This window comes from Rana temporaria, chromosome 6, assembly GCF_905171775.1.
Source record: "Rana temporaria chromosome 6, aRanTem1.1, whole genome shotgun sequence".
NCBI classification, from domain to species: Eukaryota; Metazoa; Chordata; class Amphibia; order Anura; family Ranidae; genus Rana; species Rana temporaria.
In genome coordinates this window covers 137,271,114-137,298,263 of record NC_053494.1, presented here as the reverse complement: position 1 = coordinate 137,298,263, position 27,150 = coordinate 137,271,114, and the positions used below count along the sequence as shown (strand labels likewise).

The 27,150-nt window shown below is 44.5% G+C and overlaps 1 protein-coding gene across 1 annotated transcript in view; it reads left to right on the top strand.

The window, feature by feature from the left end:
* The window catches only part of POFUT2 (protein O-fucosyltransferase 2), a 39,625-nt gene extending 17,430 nt beyond the window's left edge, over positions 1–22,195 (top strand). The window contains exons 4-9 of the mRNA XM_040357422.1: positions 2,211–2,321; positions 2,409–2,475; positions 4,046–4,171; positions 17,438–17,618; positions 17,724–17,847; positions 21,439–22,195. Coding sequence (XP_040213356.1) covers positions 2,211–2,321; positions 2,409–2,475; positions 4,046–4,171; positions 17,438–17,618; positions 17,724–17,847; positions 21,439–21,592 — 763 coding nt within the window. The 3' untranslated portion in view covers positions 21,593–22,195. The remainder of the gene's footprint in view (positions 1–2,210; positions 2,322–2,408; positions 2,476–4,045; positions 4,172–17,437; positions 17,619–17,723; positions 17,848–21,438) is intronic.
* The last annotated feature ends 4,955 nt before the right edge of the window (positions 22,196–27,150 follow it).

Here is a 27,150-nt window from a genome sequence, read left to right as displayed (position 1 = left end):
CGGCGCATGCGCCATCAGTGAACGTATCCCAGTGCGCATGCTCCTAATCACGTCGCAAATAGTCAATGCTTTCGACGTGAATGTAATTTACTCAAAGCCCTATTTGCGAACGACTTACGCAAACGACGCAAAATTCGACGCTGTCCCGACGTCCATACTTAACGTTGGCTATGCCTCATATAGCAGGAGTAACGTTACGCCGGAAAAAGCCTTACGCAAACTACGTAAAAAAAATCCGCCGGGCGCACGTACATTTCTGAATCGGCGTATCCAGCTCATTTGCATATTCTACACATATTACATATTGCATATTCTACACTGAAATCGACGGAAGCGCCACCTAGCGGCCAGCGTAAATATGCATCTAAGATACGACGGCGTAAGAGACTTACGCCAGTCGGATCTTAGCCTAATTTCGGCGTATCTTGCTTTCTGAATACAGAAAGAAGATACGCCGGCGCAGCTTTGAATTTACGCGGCGTATCAATAGATACGTGGACGTAAATTCGTGCTGAATCTAGCCCATAGTCAGTAAGGTTGAAAAATGTCTTGTGTCTAGTAGGTTCAGCCTCGCACAGCGCCTGCACTTTTGGTCCAACAGAAGGCAGAGCAACCCCCTGGGCAAATGTTACCAACTTTGCTATATAGAAGAAATGGTGCTTCTGCCCAACCTGCACAGTTTTATAAGCTTTCTTGATCAAACTACCGTATTTTATATAGGTCTTTATAACGTTTATAGCAATTATAATTTTAGTAATAAGAAATATCGGAAGCACTAAGTGTCACTGATCCCAGCGCTCAAAAGATATTAAAATCACGCATTATAGCGGCTATTGTAAAAATACAAAAATGTTAAGAAATATGATTAGATCGCAGCATTAACAGTGCAATCAAATTACATTCAATGGGCTATACACTTCTTCCATGGAAAATAAATGTCAATACTGCAAACCTTGACCCGGTATAAGAAATATAGCATGCAGAGGGCTATGCACATCACACACACATAATGTGAATAATGTCAAAGTTCATGCAATCAATCCTTAAACAAGTGTGCCGTGCCGTGCCGTGTCGTATCCAGTCAAAGCTTAAATTGCTAACCTTCTCAGCTTGAATATCGCCACCGATCCAACTCGTGAGCACACCTTTAATAATGTACTCACCAGAGGTAAATATAAATTGAGCCTGCAAACTCCTCTCAATCTATGGAACACCTGGAGCCTTTCTCTTGATCAGGGGTCTCCAAACTTTCTAAACAGCCGGTTTACTGTCCTTCAGACTTCAGCAGGGCCAGATCGTGGCCAGCAGGATTGGAAATTTTTCTGGCATCAGTAGGAGTAAACATCACCACATTTGGTATTGGGTTAGAGGAATAGTGCCCAATCGTTGGTATCATAAGGAGGAATAGTGCCCTATTATTAGTGTCAGTGGGAGAAATGGTGCTCCATTGTTGGTGTTCAATGACAGAATAGTGTCTTGTATCAGTGGGAGGATTAGTGCCCCAAGGGCCGAATCTGGCCCCCAGGGCCGCCGTTTGGAGACCCCTGCTCTAGATCATCAGAGATTTTTCCTGGGACAGCTCGGCATAGTCGGTCCCTTTTAAGTGGTTGCTGGAATCCAAGAGGCTGCTGTAAGGCCAGACACTCTGCTATAAAGGCCAGGCCTTGCTTCTCGGGAGGGCTTCAGCTACGGTATGCCTAGCTGAGGCTGGTAAAGGTGTGAGGCCCCGTACACACGGCCGAGGAACTCGACGTGCCAAACACGTCGAGTTCCTCGTCGAGTTCAGGGATGAAGCCGCCGAGGAGCTCGGCGGGCCGCCTTCTCCCATAGAACAACGAGAAAATAGAGAACATGTTCTCTATTTTCTCGACGAGTTCCTCGGCGGCTCCATCGAGCCAAAAGTGTACAGACGACAGAGTTTCTCGGCAGAACCTGGGTTTGACCGAGTTTCTCGGTGAATTCTGCCGAGAAACTCTGTCGTGTGTACGAGGCCTCAGGCTTCCAAATGCTCCTTCTCTCTTGCTCTCGCTCTTTCTTCCTCCTCGCCTTCCTTCTTTCTGTAATTTTAGATTTTATTTGTAGCAAGAAAAGAGTTATTTTTTTATATTGAACTGTTGCTTTTGCCACTGCTAAATGCAAATCTTTACATGAAAAACTTAAATGGGGGAAAAAAAACTTGCACTGAATATATATAATGTTTCAATTTACAGGGGCTGGTTTTGGGGCTATGAAGAGACCAGAGGTTTAAACGTCACGTGCCTTTCAGTACAAGGTTCTGCGTCTATCATTGCACCGGTGCTTCTGAAAAACACAACAGCAAGGTGAGAAGTCATGCTTCTGAGCTCCATTGAATCTTACTATGTCCACTGTAATAACAGCCTAAGTCAAAGTTTCCTGTCCTCTTATAGGTCAGTAATGCTGGACAGAGCTGAGAATCTTCTACATGATCATTATGGAGGCAAAGATTATTGGGATGTAAGTATTGGAGAATTTTTTTTTTTTTGCTTTCTGAGCATTTATATTTATCTATTGTGTACCCAAACCTAATAATTTCTCATAAGCCTCGTGCACACGATCAGTTTTCCCGACTGGAAAACTGTGAGGAGAGCTTTTGGCCGTGTGTATGCTCCTCGCAGTTTTTCCAATGGGAAAACTGCCCAAAAAACAGTTCTCTTTTTTCCCGCCGGGACATCCGGCAGACTTTTGTCCGGCGTTTTTTTGGCAGTTTTCCTATGGGAAAAACTGCAATGGAGCAGAAACACGCCCGGGATTCCCGGCCAAAGCTCCATCAGAGTTTTCGGGAAAACCGGCCGCATGTAAGGGAAAGACTGAAACCAAGCAGGTTCTTGGCTTTCCCCTCAGCATTTCCGACGGGAACTTTTCCCGTCAGAAATCCCGTATGTGTGTACGAGGCAATACTCTCAGGGACTTTGGCAAGACTGGATTCATCCTGCCTTGTGTCACAAGTGATCTTATTCTCCTTTGCAGCAAAGGAAGTGAGACTGAACAAAAAATAGAACATAACTGGAAAAAAAAAATGGTTTGTCCAAATGAAAGATCTACCGTATTTTCCAGCGTATAAGACGACTTTTTAACCCCTGAAATTCTTCTTAAAAGTCGGGGGTCGTCTTATACCTTACATGCAGACCACGGCCGTCCATTTTTCAAAAGCCACGCCTCCTTCTGCTGTTCCGTGATAGGCGGAACACTCAGCTTCCCAGGAGACACTGTGTTCAGTGTTCCGCCTATCACGGAGGCCCTCTCGTCCGAGGACGAGAGGGCCTCCGTGATAGGCGAACACTGAACACAGTGTCTCCTGGGAAGCTGAGTGTTCTGCCTATCACGGAACAGCAGAAGAAGGAGGTGCGGCTTTTGAAAAAATGGACGGCCACGGTCTGACAGATACTGCATGTCTTAGGGTAAGGTAAGGGATCGTCAAGACATGCAGTGACACAGTGAGGCATGTAATGGGGCACAGTGAGTCTGGCATGTAGTGGCACAGTGAGGCATGTAATGGGGCACAGTGAGTCTGGCATGTAGTGGCACAGTGAGGTATGTAATGGGGCACAGTGAGTCTGGCATGTAGTGGCACAGTGAGGTATGTAATGGGGCACAGTGAGTCTGGCATGTAATGGCACAGTGAGGCATGTAATGGGGCACAGTGAGTCTGGCATGTAATGGCACAGTGAGGCATGTAGTGGCACAGTGAGGCATGTAATGGGGCACAGTGAGTCTGGCATGTAATGGTGGCACAGTCTGGCAGGTAATGGCACAGTGAGGCATGTAATGGTGGCACAGTCTGGCATGTAATGTTGGCACAGTCTGGCATGTAATGGCACAGTGAGGCGAGGCATGACTAGTAGGAAGGGGGTCATCTTATATGGTGAGTATATCCCAAAACCAGCTGGAAAATTAGAGGGTCGTCTTGTACGCCCAGTCGTCTTATACGCTGGCAAATACGGTATATAGCCACCAGCAGAATCAACATAACATACACCCCAATTGTAGAAATATCCTATATAATGCTGTTCATTTCTGCATTTAGACACGGCGCAGTATGGTATTTGCCCAGCATTTACGGATAGTTGGGGATGAGTTCCGAGCTCATTTACTCCAGTCAAATGATGAAGCAGATAAAACCATATTCCAGGAAGACTGGACAAAGGTCAAGGTATTGGGATGTTTTCCTAATTTTTATTTTTAAGGTTGAATAGAAATCCTCTAATATATGCAGCAGGGCAGAAACACACTCCTGGACATGGGCAGAAGTATTATATGTGAGGGGGATTCTAACCCCTAGATCAGTGGCATTCTTTGGCTTAAGAACTGCTTTAAACCTAATGCCGCGTACACACGATCAGTTTTCGGCATGAAAAAAACGTTGTTTTAAAAAAATGTCATTTAAAATGATTGTGTGTGGGCTTCACATAATTTTTCAGCTTCTGAAAAACGACAATTTTTTTTTTTTTCGAACATGCTGCATTTTTTAACGGCGTTTTAAACAATGTAGTTTTTCGGTTTGTAAAAAATTATCATGTGTGGGCTAAAACAATGTTAAAAACCTGCACATGCTCAGAAGCAAGTTATGAGACGGGAGTGCTCTTTCTGGTAAAACTACCATTCGTAATGGAGTAAGCACATTTATCACGCTTTAACAGACAGAAAAGCGCAAATCGTCTTTTATTAACACGGAATCAGCTAAAGCAGCCCCAAGGGTGGCGTCATCCGCATGGAACTTCCCCTTTATAGTGCCGTCGTACGTGTTGTACGTCACCGCGCTTTGCTAGAGCGATGGTGTGTGGGCAACGTCGTTTTAATGATGAAGTTGGAAAAACTGATCCCACTCTCTATTATAAAATCTATTCAAATCAGATTTCTTCATATATTTTGTCCAAAATGTATTCTGCTACATGTCTTTGGTAAACGTTATAGCATCTACAAAGTGTGTGTGTGTGTGTGTATGTATATGTATATATATATATATACACACACACACACACACACAGTCAGTATCCCTGATCACTGCCACGCTAATCATATGATGACGATGTAATGTACTGATGACAGTATGCAAAAAAAATTTATTTATATTCTTAATTTTTCAAAAAACTGTGGCAAAAAATTACAACTTCAAAAAACTTGCCATGCCTCTGATGGAATGCCTCAGATGGTCTACTTTCCTAAAAGGGGGTAATTTGGGTGGTAATTGTATTGTCCTGGCATTTTAGGGCCCCAAGAAATTAGATAGGTGTGTGTGTGTGTATGTGTGTATATGTGTATACAGTGAGGAAAATAAGTATTTGAACACCCTGCTATTTTGCAAGTTCTCCCACTTGGAAATCATGGAGGGGTCTGAAATTGTCATCGTAGGTGCATGTCCACTGTGAGAGACATAATCAAAAAAAAAAAATTACAGAAATCACAATTTATGATTTTTTAACTATTTATTTGTATGATACAGCTGCAAATAAGTATTTGAACACCTGTCTATCAGCTAGAATTCTGACCCTCAAAGACCTGTTAGTCTGCCTTTAAAATGTCCACCTCCACTCCATTTATTATGCTAAATTAGATGCACCTGTTTGAGGTCATTAGCTGCATAAAGACACCTGTCCACCCCATACAATCAGTAAGAATCCAACTACTAACATGGCCAAGACCAAAGAGCTGTCCAAAGACACTAGAGACAAAATTGTACACCTCCACAAGGCTGGAAAGGGCTACGGGGAAATTGTCAAGCAGCTTGGTGAAAAAAGGTCCACTGTTGGAGCAATCATTAGAAAATGGAAGAAGCTAAACATGACTGTCAATCTCCCTCGGACTGGGGCTCCATGCAAAATCTCACCTCGTGGGGTCTCAATGATCCTAAGAAAGGTGAGAAATCAGCCCAGGACTACACGGGAGGAGCTGGTCAATGACCTGAAAAGAGCTGGGACCACCGTTTCCAAGGTTACTGTTGGTAATACACTAAGACGTCATGGTTTGAAATCATGCATGGCACGGAAGGTTCCCCTGCTTAAACCAGCACATGTCAAGGCCCGTCTTAAGTTTGCCAATGACCATTTGGATGATCCAGAGGAGTCATGGGAGAAAGTCATGTGGTCAGATGAGACCAAAATAGAACTTTTTGGTCATAATTCCACTAACCGTGTTTGGAGGAAGAAGAATGATGAGTACCATCCCAAGAACACCATCCCTACTGTGAAGCATGGGGGTGGTAGCATCATGCTTTGGGGGTGTTTTTCTGCACATGGGACAGGGCGACTGCACTGTATTAAGGAGAGGATGACCGGGGCCATGTATTGCGAGATTTTGGGCAACAACCTCCTTCCCTCAGTTAGAGCTTTGAAGATGGGTCGAGGCTGGGTGTTCCAACATGACAATGACCCGAAGCACACAGCCAGGATAACCAAGGAGTGGCTCTGTAAGAAGCATATCAAGGTTCTGGCGTGGCCTAGCCAGTCTCCAGACCTAAACCCAATAGAGAATCTTTGGAGGGAGCTCAAACTCCGTGTTTCTCAGCGACAGCCCAGAAACCTGACTGATCTAGAGAAGATCTGTGTGGAGGAGTGGGCCAAAATCCCTCCTCCAGTGTGTGCAAACCTGGTGAAAAACTACAAGAAACGTTTGACCTCTGTAATTGCAAACAAAGGCTACTGTACCAAATATTAACATTGATTTTCTCAGGTGTTCAAATACTTATTTGCAGCTGTATCATACAAATAAATAGTTAAAAAAATCATACATTGTGATTTCTGGATTTTTTTTTTTTTGATTATGTCTCTCAGTGGACATGCACCTGCGATAACAATTTCAGACCCCTCCATGATTTCCAAGTGGGAGAACTTGCAAAATAGCAGGGTGTTCAAATTCTTATTTTCATCACTGTGTGTAATATATATATATATATATATATATATATATATATATATATATATATATATATATATATATATATATATAGATATATATATATATATATATATTTGAATACATACATACGGTACATACACTTGAAAATTGATCAGACCTGATGTACTGACTACCTATGCCGGCTACCGGCATTCTGTTATGTCCGGTGGATACAGTGGTCACAGGGGGGACATGCTATGGCCCCAGCTGGTGCCCAGCGTGCTCCTAAACCACAGCAGGCCCAATCACGTATATACACTAGTATAGGGGGCATGTCAGAAGTAAATTATTTCTCACACTAAAGTGTAATGAGCTGTAAAGTTTCCTGAGATCTGAATGCTTTTTCAAGGGTTCCTCCATGATAAAAAAAAGTTAAAGAAAAGGTGGTGTTAGTGCTTTGTATGAGAACAATGATATTGCAATATTCGCTGCTACACTATATTACCAAAAGTATTGGGACACCTGCCTTTACACGCAAATTAACTTTAATGGCATCCCAATCTTAGTCTGTAGGGTTCCATATTGAGTTGGCCCACCCCTTGCAGCTATAACAGCTTCAATTCTTCTGGGAAGGCTGTCCACAAGGTTTAGGAGTGTGTCTAGGGGATTGTTTGATCATTCTTCCAGAAGCGCATTTGTGAGGTCAGGCACTAATATTGGTCAAGAAGGCCTGGCTCGCAGTATCTGCTCTAATTCATCCCAAAAGTGTTCTGTCGGGTTGAGGTCAGTACTCTGTGTGGGACAGTCGGCTTCCTCCACCTCAAAATCACTCATCCATGTCTTTATGGACCTTGATCTGTGCACTGGTCTAAATCATTTGGTGGAGGGGGGATTATGATGTGGGATTGTTTTTCAGGGGTTGAACTCTTAAGGCATCAGCATACCAAGACGTTTTGGACAATTTCATGCTCCCAACTTTGTGAGAACAGTTTGGGGGTGGCCATTCCTGTTCCAACATGACTGTGCACAAAGCAAGGTCCATAAAGGCATGGATGAGCGAGTTTGGGGTGGAGGAACTTGTCCTGACCTCAACCCGATGGAATATCTTTGGGATCAATGCCTGACCTCACAAATGCGCTCCTGAAAGAATGGTCAAACACTTCTAAACTTTGTGGACAGCCTTCCCAGAAGAGTTGAAGCTGTTATAGCTGCAAAGGCTTGGCCAACTCAATAGTGAACCCTAAGGACTAAGACTGGGATGCCATTAAATGTGCGTGTAAAGGCAGGTGTCACAATACTTTTGGTAATCTAGTGTAAATGTGAGCTTTTTTTTTTTTTTACTTTTCAACACATTTGTTTGGCGAGTGCTGCTGTACAAGTATGATACCAAGTTCTCCAGCTATGAGTAAGCACTGAGCATCAGTGTGAAACATCAGCTGTGTATACCACTTCTTCTTTTTGCTGTGGATTGTAGTGTATTTCCATTTCACTGTTTATCCACTTCCGGACCGTCTCCTGCACATATACGTCGGCAGAATGGCACGGCTGGGCACATGCACGTACCTGTACGTGCTGTGGTCCAGTCGCGCCCGCGACCCGGTCCGAAGCTCCGGGACCTGCGGACCCGATCGCCGCTGGAGTCCCGCGTTCGCTCCCCGGAGCTGAAGAACGGGGAGAGCCGTGTGTAAACACGGCTTCCCCGTTCTTCACTGTGGCGGCGTCATCGATCCTGTGATCCCTTTTATAGGGGGACACAATCGATGACGTCACACCTACAGCCACACCCCCCTACAGTTGTAAACACACACTAGGTGAACCCTAACTCCTACAGCGCCCCCTGTGGTTAACTCCCAAACTGCAACTGTCATTTTCACAATAAACAATGCATTTTAAATGCATTTTTTGCTGTGAAAATGACAATGGTCCCAAAAATGTGTCAAAATTGTCCGAAGTGTCCGCCATAATGTCGCAGTCACGAAAAAAATCGCTGATCGCCGCCATAAGTAGTAAAAAAAAAAAAATAATAATAAAAATGCAATAAAACTATCCCCTATTTTGTAAACGCTATAAATTTTGCGCAAACCAACCGATAAACGATTATTGCAATTTTTTTTTTTTTTTTTTACCAAAAATAGGTAGAAGAATACGTATCGGCCTAAACAGGAAAAAAAAATGATTTTTTTAATATATTTTTGGGGAATATTTATTATAGCAAAAAGTAAAAAATATTGCATTTTTTTTCAAAATTGTCGCTCTATTTTTGTTTATAGCGCAAAAAAAAAACACGCAGAGGTGATCAAATACCACCAAAAGAAAGTTCTATTTGTGGGGAAAAAAGGACACCAATTTGTTTGGGAGCCACGTCGCACGACCGCGCAATTGTCTGTTAAAGCGACGCAGTTCCGAATCGCAAAACCTGGCTGGGTCCTTTAGCAGCATTTTGGTCCGGGTCTTAAGTGGTTAAGGACAATTCAAGAATTTCCAGGAGTGTGGCTGTCCAAATATTTTTCTTAAAGTGGATGTAAACCCCAATTTTTTTTATTTTTATGTCACAATGTAGAGTATAAGATTTCCTATCATCTGTGCCCAGTCTTGCCACACAGAGTTAATCCAGCTCTGAGCAATCCTCTTTTATTGTTCAGTGAAAATTAACAGACTTCCAGATAAAACCCTGTCTAAATGAAAAGTCCTTTCCTCTCTCCTTGCTTTGAGTGACAGGTTATTTACATATCTAGCTTGTTATGTTTATCATAATATGAGGTGATCCACATTATAAAAAGTGAGAAATCCACCCCTCCCCCACATAACACATCCTGGTAATATACAATGAACTGTGGATCACCTCATATTATGAGTAACATAACATATGATAAACAAGTCCAAGCTAGATATGTAAATAACCTGTCACTCAAAGCAAGGAGAGAGGATTTGTGTTCCAAATGCACATCAGTTGCAGGAAAACAAATTTGGCACCCTCTCTAAAAGTAAACACATATATTTCTGGTAAAAAGATCTTTGACAGGATGAAGCTCATTGTTCTTCCCATTTAATAGCAGGAACTACTAAATGTTTACCTTTAGGATCAATATAAGGGTCATTAGATCCAAGCAGTGCACATAAAACCATATTTTTTTTTCCGTACAGTTCTTCTATTACACCCCATCCACAGACCTAAAATAACCCACCCAAGATGTATATTACCTGAAAAGGGCACCCATGACCCACAGGAATCTTCAGCTCCTTCAGTCATAATCCTTTTTTTTCCCCCTGGCTGCACTGTAGAAATCTTAAGCACCACAGTATCAATAGATGGCCCAATAGACATGTAGACTTCTCTGGGGTTCATATATGCAGTGAGAAGAAAAAAAGAATTTGGCTGGAGGCTTTAACCACTTGGGATCTGCGCTATGGACAAAAGACGTCCACAGCGCGGCTCTCAAGTGCCGGGTGGACGTCCCTGGACGTCCTGTTGTTGTTCCCCGTGCACGCCACTGGGGGCGCGCAGCGGGAAAACAACGTGCCCGGCGCATCGCTCGGAAGCCGATGCGAGTGCCTGGCGGGCGCGATGTCCGCCAGACACCCGCGATCATCGGTAGCACAGCAGGACGTGGAGCTCTGTGTGTAAACACAGAGCTCCACGTGCTGTCAGGGAGAGAGGAGACCGATCTGTGTCCCTTTACATAGAGACAGAGCATCGGTCACCTCCCCCAGTCACCCCCCTCCCCCCACACAGTAAGAACACAATGAGGGAATACATTTAACCCCTTCCTCACCTACTAGTGTTAACCCCTTCACTGCCAGTCACATTTATACAGTAATTAGTGCATTTTTATAGCACTGATCGCTGTATAAATGTGAATGGTCCCAAAATTGTGTCAAAGGTGTCCGATACGTCCGCCGCAATATCGCAGGCCTGACAAAAAAAACGCAAATCGCCGCCATTACTAGTAAAAAAAACAAAAAAAACATAAATCTATCCCCTATTTTGTAGGCGCTATAACTTTTGCGCAAACCGATCAATATACGCTTATTGCGATTTTTTTTTTTTTTTAACAAAAATATGTAGAAGAATAGGTATCGGCCTAAACCGAGGGAAATTTTTTTTTTTTTTTTTTAAATGGGATATTATTATAACAAAAAGTAAAAAATATTGTGTTTTTTTTCCAAATTTTCTGTCTTTTTTGTTTATTGCGCAAAAAATTAAAATCGCAGAGGTGATCAAATACCACCAAAAGAAAGCTCTATTTGTGGGGAAAAAAATATAAAAATATAATTTGGGTACAGTGTTGTATGACCGTGCAATTGTCATTCAAAATGCGTCAGCGCTGAAAGCTGAAAATTGGTCTGGGCACGAAGGGGGTTTAAGTGCCCAGTAATGAAGATGTTAAAGGTTCCTGTTGGTTACAGTTTTCAGATGCAGTTCTATCCATTTGGGATGGGCGAGTATGGGGTTTGTTTAGGTCAGGGGGCATGGGGAAAAAGGAGAACTATTTCTTTATCGTTACATCACGGGACACAGAGCGGCATTCATTACTATATGGGTTATATGGAGTACCTTCAGGTGATGGACACTGGCAATCTCAAACAGGAAATGCCCCTCCCTATATAACCCCCTCCCATAGGAGGAGTACCTCAGTTTTTACGCCAGTGTCTTAGGTGTTGGTCATGGTTTAGCTTGCCTCCGCATCCTTGGGATTAGGTGAGCTAACCGGTTCTGTCCAAAGGCCTCAGTGCTAAAGTGGTCAGTAACCGGACCCCAAACCCTTGGGGTATAGCCCATAATGCTTTTCTTTTTAGAGAGCTGGACCCTGGGCCCAGAACTTAGAAACCTTTGGGGGCCTAAATGTTTCTGTTGCCAGGGTGCTATATAGGCCCAGGACAGTGGATCCTTCATAGGAACCCAGGGCCTGAAGGTCTAGACAGCCCCACGGAGATGGGGGAAGATTGGGCCTCTTGCTTGGCAAAGTCCTGCGGCATGGAGCAGGTAAGTGAGGAGAAAACTTGCGGAACTTGGTTCTTAGCAGGTTTTTTCTGGGGGGGTCACAGGGGACATGCCTAAAGTTATGCGCTGCATCTGGCAAACTAGTCACATATCTTTTATGATAGGATGGCTCTATGTGTATTTTTCCCCATAAGAAGTGACCTCCCTTGTAGTGTTGGAAAAGCATTGAGTGGGGCCTGTGTGTATGATATGTGTGTGTTCAGAGAGCTATGCTTACCTGCAAGCCTCCAGGCGGTGCTCCATCGGTTCTTCCTCCTCAGAGCCTGCAAAGCAGGCAGACGCTGATCTCCTCGTGGAGAGGCTCTCTAACCCCCAACCCCCCCCCCCTGTCGGTGGGCGCGCGCGCGCATCCCCGTGTTATAGGCGCAATTCGCGCCGTTGAGCTGAGGGGGAAGGGCGGGTCAGCTGCTTAAGGAAGGGGCGGCCCTTCCTTTTTCGTTCCAGCAGCTCATTCTAAGATTGGAACTGAGGAGGGAAAGAACAGAGCGGCAGCACGGGGCGCTGAGGACACACAGTGGCCACAAAAGATATTACAGTCTTCAGAAGACTGTTTTCAAGCCTAGAAATAGGCTGTTCTTTTCCATTTCAATAGTTTTTCTTTGGCAATACTACTTAGGGGGACAGAATGCTTTTTCTTTCCTGGATTTGAAAAAAAAAAAAAAAAAAGGTCATCTAGGGGAGAGGAGGCATTTTTTATCCCCCAAACAGGTGTTTGGACAATTAACTATTTATAGTTCCAAGTACCAATAAGCTAGCAGGCGTACCTCGGTATTGTACCATGGCATCCGGGTCAGAGGGTACAAGAGGTGGGGATTCCCCCAGAGAGTCTGAGGTCTCGGACAAGGTTATGCCGCTGCTTTCCTCACAAGGAGCCTTGGGGCCATCGGGATCTGGGGCTGGAGCTGGCGCGGGTCAGTCCAACCCTAAGGTGGTCACGGACGAGGTATTACTCACCTCTTTAAAAGAGATGGAGAAAAGAATGGAAAAAATGATAGCCACAGCTATGCGGGGCAGTAAACGGATTAGGTCTCCGTCGCCCGAGCGTGGACCCTCGGAAGAGGAGGTCCTTTCCTCGGGGGAATTGGACGACCTCTTGGACAAGGACCAAGCAGGTTCAGGGATCGAAGACCCGGATACAGAGGAGTCTGGAGCAGCCTCCCAAGGGGAGAGCTGGTGGATTCAAGCCTTAACGGACTTGGTCCATAGTGCATTCAACTTGCCGGTACCAGATCTCCAAGTATCGACGGTTTCAGCTTTGGGCTCACTAAGGGCGCCTCAAAGCAATGCAGTGTTTCCGATCCATCTCTTCTAGAGGGAGTTTTGTTCCAAGATTGGAGCAAGCCAGATAGGATCTTTTTACCACCTAAAAGATTCTCTGCCCTATATCCTATGGAAGATAAAGTCTCCAAGAGATGGGCTACTCCTGCGGTGGACGCAGCCATCTCATGTGTTAACAAATCGTTAACATGCCCTGTAGAAAACATACAGGTGTTCAAAGATCCAGTTGATAAACGCTTGGAAGCACTACTTAAGAACTCCTTCACTACTGCAGGGGCAGTAGTGCAGCCAGCTGTGGCTGCGATTGGGGTTGCTCAAGCATTATCGGATCAAATTAAGCAGATGCTTAAACTTATTCCTGCCCAGCAGGCAGAAGAATTTTCGGATGTCCCTAGGGCCATATGCTTTACGGTAGACGCAATTAAGGATTCTATCCAGCAAGCGTCACGTTTATCATTATCCCTTATCCATATGAGAAGACTCTTATGGTTAAAAAGCTGGGAGGCCGAGCCCCCATGCAAGAAGCTCCTGGTAGGGTTCCCCTTCCATGGAGGACGACTCTTCGTAGAAGACCTAGATAAATACATTCAAACCATTTCAAGCGGCAAAAGTACTCTCTTGCCAACAAAAAAGAAGTTTCAGGGGCCAGGGTTTAAACGTCGGTGCTCCCCTGGGCAGGGGCCCTCTAATGCCAAACAGTATCGACGGCCTCCTGCGAAAGCAAACTTCAGCTTCGCAGGGACAGGCTGCTAGAGGCAGAAAGCAGTGGTTTCGCAAACCAGCAAAACCAGCCCCCAAGCCGACCTTATGAAGGGGCGCCCCCACCCACGAAGGTGGGGGGGAAGGCTGCGACTCTTTTCAGAGGTTTGGGAAGCAAGCATTCCCGACAAGTGGGTACGGTCTTCTGTGGCCACGGGCTACAAATTAGATTTCCTAAAGTTTCCTCCTCCTCATTTCCAGGAGTCGAGGATTCCAAACGATCCGGAGAAGGGAGCCGCATTAATGTCGGCATTAAATCATCTACTTTCCCAGGAAGTAATAGTAGAGGTACCAGTCCTGGAACAGGGGCTGGGTTTCTACTCCAACCTATTCATCATCCCAAAGTCCAATGGAGATGTCAGGCCAATTTTGGACCTAAAGATGGTAAACACTTACCTAAAGATCCGCTCATTTCGGATGGAGTCCGTGCGGTCAGCGGCTGCCACACTCCAAAAGGACGACTTCATGGCGTCCATAGACATAAAGGATGCCTACCTTCATGTCCCAATTTTTCAGCCACATCAGAGATATCTACGCTTTATGGTGGCTTCGCGTCATTTCCAATTTGTGGCGCTTCCCTTCGGGTTGGCTACGGCCCCCGGGTGTTCACGAAGGTCCTAGCTCCAATCCTAGCCAAGCTAAGGATCCAAGGGGTCACGATCCTAGCATACCTGGACGACCTCCTAGTCATAGATCACTCGTCTCCCGGCTTGGAGCGAGCAGTGGCCCTCACGGTCCAATACCTCGAGAGGTTCGGCTGGGTCCTAAATCGAGAAAAGTCAACATTCCAGCCCACAAGGCAGTTGGAATATCTCGGCATGAGGTTAGACACAGAACAACAAAGGGTGTTTCTACCCCTGATGAAGGTCAAAGCCATCAAGGAATTAATCCTACTGGTTCTAAGCAAGAAGGAACCGACTATTCGCCTATGTATGAGGTTACTAGGCAAGATGGTGGCCACATTCGAGGCGGTGCCGTACGCCCAGAGCCACACTCGCATCCTGCAGGCAGCCATCCTGTCAGCATGGAGCAGAAGGCCACAGGCCTTGGATATCCCGTTGCCGCTCTCATCAAGAGTCCGACAAAGTCTGTGTTGGTGGTTAGACCCTCAGAATCTACTGAAGGGGAAGTCTTTCAGCCCAGTGGCTTGGAAGATAGTGACCACAGACGCCAGCCTGACGGGCTGGGGAGCAATCTTGGATGGTTGCACTCGCCAAGGTACTTGGGCAAAGCCAGAGAGGCAGTTGCCCATCAACATTTTGGAGCTCAGAGCTGCTCGACTAGCCCTCAGGGCTTGGACGTCAAAATTACAGGGGTTCCCGGTGAGAATTCAATCAGACAATGCCACGGCTGTGGCATACATAAATCACCAAGGGGGAACCAGGAGTCAAGCCGCTCAGAGAGAGGTGAGCTTGATTCTCCTATGGGCAGAGGCTCATGTGCCCTGCATATCGGCAATATTCATTCCAGGAGTGGACAACTTTCAGGCGGACTTCTTAAGCCGCCAGACTCTATTGCCGGGGGAATGGTCTCTACATCCACAAATCTTTCAAGCACTCTGCCAAAGATGGGGAGTGCCGGACGTGGATGTCATGGCATCGAGACTCAACAAGAAGCTAGACAGGTTCATATCCCGCTCAAGGGATCCGATGGCCTGCGGAACCGATGCGCTGGTTTGCCCTTGGCATCAGTTCAAACTTCTTTATGCTTTTCCCCCGCTCCAATTACTACCCCGCCTGCTGCGCAGGATCAGGGTGGAGCACATATCAGTCATCCTGGTAGCTCCAGCATGGCCCAGAAGGGCATGGTATTCACTAATCCTGAAGATGGTAGTGGGAGACCCTTGGACTCTTCCTCTACGGCCAGACCTGCTATCGCAAGGTCCGATCCTCCACCCTGCCTTACGGCATCTAAATTTGACGGCCTGGAAGCTGAATCCCTGATTCTCAGGGGTAGAGGTCTGTCTCAGAAGGTAATCTCTACCCTAATCAGAGCCAGGAAACCGGTCTCTAGGGTGATTTATCACAGGGTCTGGAAGGCCTATGTAGACTGGTGTGAGTCCAAGCTATGGCTTCCTCGCAAGTTCACCATCGATAGAGTTTTAAGTTTTCTCCAGCTAGGAGTGGATAAGGGATTGGCATTAAGCACAATCAAGGGACAGATCTCAGCTCTGTCAGTGTGGTTTCAGCGGCCGCTGGCCACCCACTCGCTGGTTAAGACCTTCCTTCAAGGGGTCTTACGTATTAAACCTCCAGTTAAATCCCCGCTTTGCCCGTGGGATTTAAATCTTGTTCTGTCAAGTTTGCAGAAACAACCGTTTGAGCCGTTGGCTGAAATTCCTTTGGTTTTACTGACAAGGAAGTTAGTATTTTTGGTCGCCATAGTTTCCGCAAGAAGAGTATCGGAACTGGCGGCCTTATCCTGTAAGGAACCATATCTTATTTTTCATAAGGACAGGGTCGTTCTCCGCCCTCATCCTTCCTTCCTACCGAAGGTTATATCCAGTTTTCATCTAAACCAGGATTTGGTATTACCATCCTTCTTCCCTAAACCTACTTCCAGAAAGGAAGGGTTGCTGCATACCTTGGATATTGTCAGGGCCATGAAGGCCTATCTTAAAGCTACAGAGAAGATCCGGAAAACGGATGTGTTGTTCATTTTACCGGATGGGCCCAAGAAGGGGCAGGCAGCTGCAAAGTCCACCATCTCTAGGTGGATTAAGCAGTTAATCACTCAGGCCTACGGCTTGAAGGGGTTGCCTCCTCCAGTATCATTAAAGGCTCATTCTACTAGGGCCATGGGCGCCTCCTGGGCAGCACATCACCAGATCTCTATGGCTCAAGTTTGCAAGGCGGCAACCTGGTCTTCTGTCCACACGTTTACAAAATTCTACCAGTTGGACGTAAGAAGGAATACTGATACAGCCTTTGGGCAGGCAGTGCTGCAGGCTGCAGTTTGAGACCCTCGGATTCCGGGGGCTCCCCTTTTTTGAGTTAAATTTAAAATTTAAAATTATTTTTCTCAACTAAGTTGGATTTATTATGATTTGAGTATATCTCTAAAATTAAATCCTTTTGTCTTGGAGATGTTCTCCCTCCCCTCATTGTAAGCATTGCTTTGGGACATCCCATATAGTAATGAATGCCGCTCTGTGTCCCGTGATGTAACGATAAAGAAAAAGAGATTTTTAATACAGCTTACCTGTAAAATCTTTTTCTTGGAGTACATCACGGGACACAGAGCTCCCACCCCTCTTTTGGGGACCATTTTGGGAGGCATACTGCTTGCTACAAAACTGAGGTACTCCTCCTATGGGAGGGGGTTATATAGGGAGGGGCATTTCCTGTTTGAGATTGCCAGTGTCCATCACCTGAAGGTACTCCATATAACCCATATAGTAATGAATGCCGCTCTGTGTCCCGTGATGTACTCCAAGAAAAAGATTTTACAGGTAAGCTGTATTAAAAATCTCTTTTTTTTGCAACATGGCCTAACATGCAATTCATTCCAAAGTGAAGTTGCTAATGCTCTTTGTTCACTACATAGACAAAGCCCAGCCCGCCGTTAGGAGGACCTTATCTTGCTGTACATCTTCGAAGAAAAGACTTTATTTGGGGCCACAGAGAAGATGTGCCTAGCTTACGACGAGCAGCTGAAGAAATTCACAGCCTCTTAAAGAAGCAAAAACTCAAGAAAGTGTTTATTGCTACTGATTCTGACAGGCAAGGTCGGTGCCGGAAGTATCGCTGTGTTCTAAATACATTTATTTATAAAAATAGGATGTAGTAATATCTCCATTTACAAACATAAGTCAATTGCTATTTCTTTATAGATCTTGAAGAACTTCGAAAGTTGATCCCAGAAATGGTGAGGTATGAACCTACCTGGGAAGAGCTGGAGCTGTACAAGGATGGAGGCGTGGCAATTATAGATCAGTGGATCTGTGCTCATGCCAGGTAAGGTGATGCTTACAGATCCCTCATAGTGACCCATGTGGATCCACATTTTCTGTCCTTTTTAAAGTAGAATTCCAGGTTTAAAGCAGATCTCCACTGCATCTGAGCAGCACAAACCAAAAACAACATTTCATTTTTAATATTTAAAGCAAACTCCCAAATCCATCCATGTCTCTATGCTTTATTTTGTTGAAAAACAATCCCCTAGCATTTCTGGCCATGGCCATCTTGAGTAAGGGCAAATGTTTTATGCAGCATTTACTTTCCAGAACCCAGCTCTTGGCTCAGACATGCATGCAGGAGAGTATGCTTCGCTAAGAAAACCCCTCCTGAAGACTTTGGGGATGTATGGCATCATCTGCCTAGGCAAGAAACCAAATTGGGGCGCTCTGGTGGAAGTGAATGGCTGGTCAGAGGGATAATAGTGATGAAATGGCGCTTCTGGCAGCACTTTGGTTAGTGGAGAAGCAACTCCAAAGATATAAAAAAGGAAAAGAAAGGCGCCTCTAAGTGCAGTATGCAAAATTTAATAAAGCGCACAAAGGGTTAAAAGCACTTACAAGATCGTTCAGTGTTAAAAGACATGATAAAGTCAGGAGACCTCATCTGTGGCCTGTGTCCATCCTCAGCACTGTGGTAGAGAGCAGTGTAGAGCCATCCAGCAGTTGTAAAGCGTTCTCATACATGTTGGAGAGAGGAGGCAGCAGGGAAGCCTGTGTTCCGGGTCGACTGCGGGACACACACGGCTGATGGTGTCAGTGGGGAGAAAGGGGCGGTAATTTGTTTTGGAGCATGTGTGGCTCCTTTGTCAGACCATTACATATAAGGGGCATTGGGGAATCCTCCCGCTGTGTCTTTGTATTCTGGCAGCGCAGAGACTTCCTCGCCGTCAGAATACACTACGCAGCGCTACTGGCTATAGCTGGTGGCACTGATTACTTACATCCTCTGTGCAGTTGGTTTTGCACAGAGCAGCCTGAATCCTCCTCTTCTCGGGTCCCTCTTTGCTGCTCCTAGCCCCTCCCTGCCTTGAGTGTCCCTCAGCCAGCAGCTTGCTACAGGGGGCACCCAAGCCGAGTCAGAGCTCCGTGTATCCATTCAGACACAGAGCCCCGACCTGGCCCCCACCCCCTCTCTCCCCTGATTGGCTGGCTGACTTTGACAGGTGGAGGAGCCAATGGCGGAGGAGTGTCCTGGATGGCTGAGGGGATCATTGCTCTAGAGAGAAGGGACTTGGGGGGGTGCTGATGGGGCTGCTACACACAGAAGGTTTTTTTATCTTAATGCATTAAGATAAAAAACCTTCTGCCTTTACAACTCCTTTAAGGCTTACCTGTAGGTACTGTGAATGTCTCCTAAACTTGTTGCACAGTTTAGGAGATATTCAGAGTGCATGCTGCCGGTGATGTTACCAGTGCATGCGCTCTGGAGGTCCGGCATACAGTGCCGAACCTTCTGAGCCAGTGCCAAAGACGCAACGTCATCGCGCCCCCAGCCACTTGTGTAGCCGGAGGACGCAAACCCGTATGGAGGACTGAGCAAAGATGTCAGCCCTCTCTGCGGAGACCGCGCAGCTCTGGAGGGCTTTATTCTAAGGTAAGTCTCTCATAATGTGACATATTATGACATTGCCTTGCAGGGGATTTTTTTTTCCCATCCACTGCGGTTTACTACCGCTTTAAGAATGTGATTGTCATTAACATTACACATCAGATGTATACATCCACAGAGCATTTTTTGAAAAAGCCACAAAAAAAAAAAAAGTGCATGGGTCTAGTATTAAAAGAAATATTGTGATTCAACTGCTGATGACTAAAAATGCTAATTTCCTGGCAATCTCTGACTTTAGTCACTAACCTAAAATTAGAATATAGCAAGTTAGAGTCCTTATCTGCATCCTTGTCAACCTAAAGTATTGAAGCTACCAGATTAGCATAACACCCACATATTTAGCCTTTTCAGAGGAAGATGTTAGCAGTGGCTGTCATCATTGCCAAAAAGGAAAGTCTCTGTTGCTTATAGCATCCAATCAGATTGCCATTTTATTTGCCAACATGCAGAATAAAAATGATCAGCTAAATTTGGAATGGGTGTTTTGCAAAGCCGTTGGTAGTAAGGTTCTGCCAGAGAGATTTCGCTGTTGGTGCCCCAGAGAAATGTAAGAATAAAGGGCCAGATTCACAGTAGAAATACGCCGGCGTATCTACTGATACTCCGGCGTATTTTCAAATTTCCAGCGTCGTATCCTTAGTTTGAATTCTCAAACCAAGATACAACGGCTTTAGGCTTCGATCCGACATGCGTACGCCTTCCGATCGTAGGTGTAATACTTCGGCGCCCGCTGGGTGGAGTTTGCGTCGTTTTCCGCGTTGGGTATGCTAATTAGCTGTTTACGGCGATTCACGAAGGTGCGCGCATTCGTCGCATTCTCTTACGTCGTCGCTAGTCGGCTTTTCCCGGCGGATAGTTACGGCTGCTATTTCATGGCTTATATTTAGACTGCCCATGTTAAAGTATGGCCGTCGTTCCCACGTCGAATTTAAAATTTTTTTTATTTTTTTTGTGTAAGTCGTCCGTGAATAGGAAAGGACGTAACGCACGTCGCCGTTCAAAAGATTACGTTGGTGCGACGTCATTTCTCACAAAGCACGGGGGGAAATGTCAAAACGGAGCATGCGCAGTACGTTCGGCGCAGGAACGCGCCTAATTTAAATGATACACGCCCCATATGAATTAGGCGGGCTTGCGCCGGACGCATTTACGCTACGCCGCCGCAAGTTTACAGGCAAGTGCTTTGTGAATCAAGCTCTTGTGCTTAAAACTTGCAGCGGTGTAACGTAAATGTGATACGCTAGACCGCCGCAAATGTACCTGAATCTGGCCCAAAGTGTTTGTTTGAGTCAAACGCACAGCCATCCATATTGCTTGTATATGTTAAGGTTAAATATTTTCCAATAATTCTGGTCTGAAAGAGCTTTAATGTACATCCCAAATCCAGACCGAAATAAATAAATATAAATATATATATATATATATATATATATACTTTACTTTCCCCAAAAATAATACCTAGCGTTTTTTTTCCAGGAGTGCTCCAATATAAGCCCTATCCCTAAAGTAAGCCCTAGTTTAAAATGCTTGTAAAATCCTATAATCCACTCTATTGCAGTATTATATAATGTACAATGTGTGTGTTTCTGTAATATAATTGCGGGAAGGAGAGCTCCGGTGGGTCACAGAAGCGCAGAGCAGTTCTACAACGAAGGTATTTGGCACAATTATTTTACAGAAAACACTCACACATTGTACATTATATACTACTGTAATAGAGTGGATTATAGGCTTTTACAAGTATTTTAACTCTGTTCACACTGGGGATTCCTGCCAGGCAGGGAGAGAAGACTGCTCATTACATGGTAAGACCTGCCCCGAAAATTAGCCCTACTGTGTCTTGTGTAGCCCAAATTATTATAAGACCCAGGCTTTTTTTTTCAGGGAAACACTGTACCTATCAAGCAGTAGCAGAAATAATCCTCAAACCTTTCCTAACACTTACTTCTTTTATCATAATTTGTCTAATTCTGTTTACAGGTATTTTATTGGCACTTCCGTTTCTACCTTCTCTTTCCGCATTCATGAAGAGAGAGAAATTTTAGGTTTTGACCCAAAGACAACCTACAACCGATTTTGTGGAGAGCAAGAAAAGAACTGTGAGCAGCCAACACACTGGAAAATTGTCTACTGACCTACACTTCAGTAGGGGGCGATCCGCCCTGTAGCATTCACTCTACCCAGATGGCACATACCTGGAGGCTGCAGGTGGACTTTGCTGCTGTCTAATGCTCCGGTATAGGATATAAGGTTAAATAAATGAGGGATCTATTCAGTACCTCACACATCCAGAGTTGGGTGTATGAGTACATTTCTTTCAATGTAGGGCTGGCTACTTGTGGATTAGAGCAGTTAAAGTTTATCACAGCTCATCACCAGCTCGGTGTTTACAGTAATGGGAAAATGGGATGCAATGCAGGGGCAGCTAACTTGTTCTTGTATTCTACTCATGTGACTGTTTCCTTTAATGAAACAGTTTCTTATGATGGCACAATGACATCTAGTAAAAAATATAAAGTGGTGTTGTACTCATACAGCAGACCATTTTACTTTCTGTATCAGAATGTGTGGCACAGTGGGGTGTACATACCCTTGTGATTGCCACCTCCTCTTCTAGTTTTATTTTTACTATGCAGAGATCTTGGCAAGATATAAAATATAAGTGAAAATCTTAGTGTATTCAAACCCAAAGACTTAAACCAAATATAACATTGCACACATTTCTGTGTAAGGAAAATTCAAAAAATTGAATCCTTTTTTTAAATTTTTTTATTATTATTATATTTTGTGCTTTAATTCAAATAATTCCTGGTAGCAAGGTGAATCCTGATCTTAATTGCATACCTACATTGGTCTTAGGCGCCTTTCACACAGACGGCCGCAGTTAAAAGCATGTAAATGTTCTGTGAAATTTAAGGCTCCATGCACTGAGATTAGCTGCATTTGTACATTGCGATTACCTGCGTTTACATGCGGTTACATGCGGCCGCGTTTGGCTGCGGTAGTCATTCCCATCGCAACCCTTTTTTTTTTGATTATGATGTGCTTCCTGTTTGACACAAAAGACTGCGATTACCTGCGGTTATGTGCATATAGCTGCGCTAAATCGCTCCTGGACACATTCAATTCTATTTTTTTCTATTCGCATCAAACCGCATATATACTGTGACGTTGTCCATGGAAAGTTCATATTAGGAGTCTACTGCACATGTGCACAGGGGGACAAAGCATGGACACAAGGAGAGAAACGTTGTATTTATTTTTACAAACTAAATGCAATCTGTTTTATGTACAGTGCTCCTAAAAAGTATTATGCATTCGAGAACAGTCATTTTGGTCAGAAAAGGTGAGTAACTAGGAATAATACCTGTAATGGCTGACTTTAAAACCCAACTAAAAACAGAATTATAATATTCTTATCAACATACTTGTCTTACCTCTACAAATGTCAGCTTTTTTTTTTTTTTATGTCTTTTTCCCAAATTTTTGATGCCTCGAACTGGCTCATCGCTCATCCTTTATTTTTCTGTGTACAAGCACTAATTAACTCATTTTGACCAACATTACTATTCTCAAGCCTCGTACACATGCTCGGTTTTCTCGGCAAGAGATTTTATTTTAGAGGCAGGGAAGAAAAACACTCCCAACACTTCCAGGAGCTGCGTTTTGGCAGAAAAAATGTTTGATGCGTCTAACTGCATGTTAACGCTAGGCGTGTCAAGTGTTTAAGTCATTTCTGAGGACAGAATAAATTATTATTCTGGCCAATGAAATTAATTCACACCCAAGCACTTGATGCGCCTAGACACATTGGCCCAGATCCACGAAGAACTTACAGCGGCGTATCTATTGATACGCCGCGTAAGTTCTACGATATGCCGGCGTATCTTTGTTTTGTATTCACAAAACAAGATACGCCTAAATGTGGGCTAGATCCGACTGACGTACGTCTTAGTAGGCCATCAGATTTTAGGTGTATATTTACGCTGGCCGCTAGGTGGCGCTTCCGTTGATTTCTGCGTAGAGTATGCAAATTAGCTAGATACGCCGATTCTCAGAACGTCCGTCTGCCCGGCGCATTATTTTACGTCGTTTACGTAAGGCTTTTTCGGCGTAACGTTACCCCTGCCTCATGAGGCGTACGCAATGTTAAGTATGGACAGCGTCGAATTTTTCGTTCGCGAATAGGGCTTTGCGTTAGTTACGTTCATGTCGTCTCGGCATTGAGCGGGTGTAATTTAATTTGAAAATTCGACGTGATACTGAGAATGCGCACGCGCCGTTCGGAAAAAGCGTCATTTACGCGGGGTCATGCTTAGTTTACATAAAACACGCCCCCCTGTTCCTCATTTGATTTAGGCGCGCTTACGCCGGCAGATTTACGCTACGCCGCCGTAACTTTAGACGCAAGTGCTTTGTGAATACAGCACTTGCCTCTCAAAGTTGCGGCAGCGTAACTACGATACGCTACGCCCGCCTTTATGTACGCCTTTCTATGTGGATCTGGCCCATAGACAGGCGTCAAATGTTTTTTTTTTTTTTTTAAATGCTGCTGCCAGGAGGAAAGGCATCTGGGAGAGCTGGGCAAATGTCCTGTGCGCATGAGGGCTTAAAGTATAATAAATACAGCATCACCTTTTTAAGTCGGACCAAGCGTGAAAAAATAAATCGCTGCTCATCAACCTGGTTGTTTCTTGCATAGTAATAAATATGCTGCCTACCCCCCTTTCCTAATATTATTTCTCTAAATGCTCTGCCTCCTTTTCTTTTTTTTGTCGTTTGTTTCAGTATTATGATAAATAAACAGTAATTCTTACTGTTACACACTGCTAATATTTGTGAAAAATCTGTATCAAAGTAATAGGATTTGTCACTCAGAATTTCTGGTTTTATTCCACTTGCACATTTTAAATGTAAATACTGCAGGGAACAAATGATGTATAGATTATATTTGTTTTTTTTATGATTTGGGTAATTGTTAACTTGTTTTGTCTGGAAGAGGGTGAAAATTAAACCTCTGTTTTTTTAATGAACCATGGCTTGTAATAATTGTCCCTTTTTTTGTAGAAAAGTCCTCTTGATTCACAATAAAAACGTGTTTTGACCACAAGGTGGCACTGTCCTCCTAGTACAAAAAATAAACACACTTGTATACTGTATAACAGACTCCAGTTTATAAAATCATCATTTGGTTCACAGTGAAAACTACCTTCACCTTCCTTTTGTCACATATTCTTGTATATAAGTGCATAAGTCTCAGTGCAGTCCACTGTCGGGACCTTTGTCAGGTCTCTAGGTCTCTCTGTGTGTCATGGTATACTTATAGCATTGTATAGGGCTGCAAGTATAAGTGGGAAAAGCAGACGTTGGACCCAACATCATCAAGTCAGCCTTTAAATTGATGGCAAGGGCCCAGATTCAGGTACATTTGCGCTTTATTTGCGGAGGCACAGGGCACCGATTTTGCCCTGCGCCCCCGCTAATATTTTGCGCTGCCCTCGATTCACGGATTTGCGAATTGCGAGGGCGCGCCGGCAAAATTGCCTGGCGTAAGCACGCGCATTGTAAATGATCCCGCCGGGGGCGGGAATCATTTAAATTAGGCGCGCTCCCGCGCCGAGCGTAGAGCGCATGCTCCGTCGGGAAACTTTCCCGACGTGCATTGCGGCAAATGACGTCGCAAGGACGTCATTTGCTTCAAAGTGAACGTGAATGGCGTCCAGCACCAATTACGATTCACTTACGCAAACGACGTAGATTTTAAATATTGCGACGCAGGAACGTGGGTATCCTATAGCATTGGCTGCGCCTTCTATTAAGATGTGTAACCTTACGCAAAAACCCAACGTACGCAAACTACGTAATTTGCGTACGCAGGGCTCGCGCAACGTTGTGAATCGGTGTTAGTATGCAATTTGCATACTATACACAGATCACAATGGGAGCGCCCCCTAGCGGCCAACGCAAGAATGCAGCCTAAAATCTGCGTGGCATAAGAGCCTTATGCCACGCAGATTTTAGGCTGCAGTCGGCGTAGCGATGTTCCTGAATCAGGAGCATTCGCTACGCCGGAGCAAGTAAGCAATTGCGCTGTGTAACCTATGGTTACACAGGCGCAATTGCTTCTTGAATCTGGCCCAGTGTTCTTACTTTGTTGAATGCTGCCTGCCAATGAGCTGCTCCATTTTTTGTGCATTATTTGAAACATTCAGTTACTCCATTAAATGGGTAGGTCAGAATCTAAAGAGCATCGATCCCATCATCCACTACTTGAACAATTTCTTTTAGTTGGGTTATCCTAGAGTCTAGACCAGTGATGGTGAACCTTGATACCCCAGATGTTTTAGAAATACATTTGCCATGATGCTCCACCACACTGCATAGTGCATGAGCATCATGGGAAATGTAGTTCCAAAACATCTGGGGTGCCAAGGTTTGCCATCACTGGTCTAGGGCTTGAGGAATTTTACTGGCCACCCACAACATGTTGCCAAACACTTTTCTTAACCGATTAAGGACCGCCGCACACCTTTTTACATCTACATAATGGCACAGCTGGGCAAATGGACGTACATGTGCGTTCCCTTTAAAATTGTCACTCTATTTTTGTTTATAGCGCAAAAAATAAACGCAGAGGTATTAAAATACCACCCAAAGAAAGCTCTATTTGTGGGGAAAAAAGGACGTCAATTTTGTTTGGGAGCCACGTCGCACGACCGCGCAATTGTCAGTTAAAGTGACGCAGTGCCGAATCGCAAAAAGTGGCTTGGTCTTTGGCCAGCCAAATGGTCCAGGGCTTAAGTGGTTAAAGTGGTTGTAAAGCCAGAAGGTTTTTAACCGTAACCACTTCAGCCCCGGAAGGATTTATCCCCTTAATGACCAGTCAATTTTTTTGCGATATTGCACTGCGTTGCTTTCACAGACAATTACGTGGTCATGCGACGTTATACCCAAATAAAATTGATGTCCTTTTTTTTATTTTTTTTTCACAAATAAGCTTTCTTTTGTTGGTATCTTATCACCTCCTGCAGTTTTAATTTTTTTGTGCTATAAACAAAAAAAGACTGACAATTTAGGAAATAAGATATTTTCACTTTCTGCTATATCCCCAAAAAAATGTGTTCATCAGTTTAGGCCAATATGTATTCTGCTACATATGTTTGGTAAAAAAAAAACGCAATAAACGTATATTGATTGGTTTGCACCAAAGATATAGCATCTTCAAAATAGAGGAAATATTTGAGGGACTTTTTAATGTCTTTACTAGTAATCCGGCGATTTTTTTTATTTTATTTTTTGCGGGGACTGTGACATTGCGGCGGACAAATCTGACCCTGGCTTTATCCTCTCCTGGCTTATCCAGTTTTGCATTGGAATCCAAGGGGTGGAATCTGGAGCGTGTAGCACAGAAGCCCTGGGCAGTGTCTCCTTCAAGGTCTGGAAGAGTTTCTCACACTTGGGCATCCAGGAAATCAGCTTAGTTTCTTCTTGATTATGTCAGCCCGGGATTTAACCAATAGTATCCAGCTGGCCCAAAGAATAAGACACTTGGGGCCAGATTCAGGTACATTTGCGTATCTTTGCCCGGGCGTAACGTATCCGATTTACGTTACGCCTCCGCAACTTAGACGGGCTTAGACGGGCAAGTGCTGTAATCTCAAAGCACTTGCTCCGTAAGTTGCGGCGGTGTAG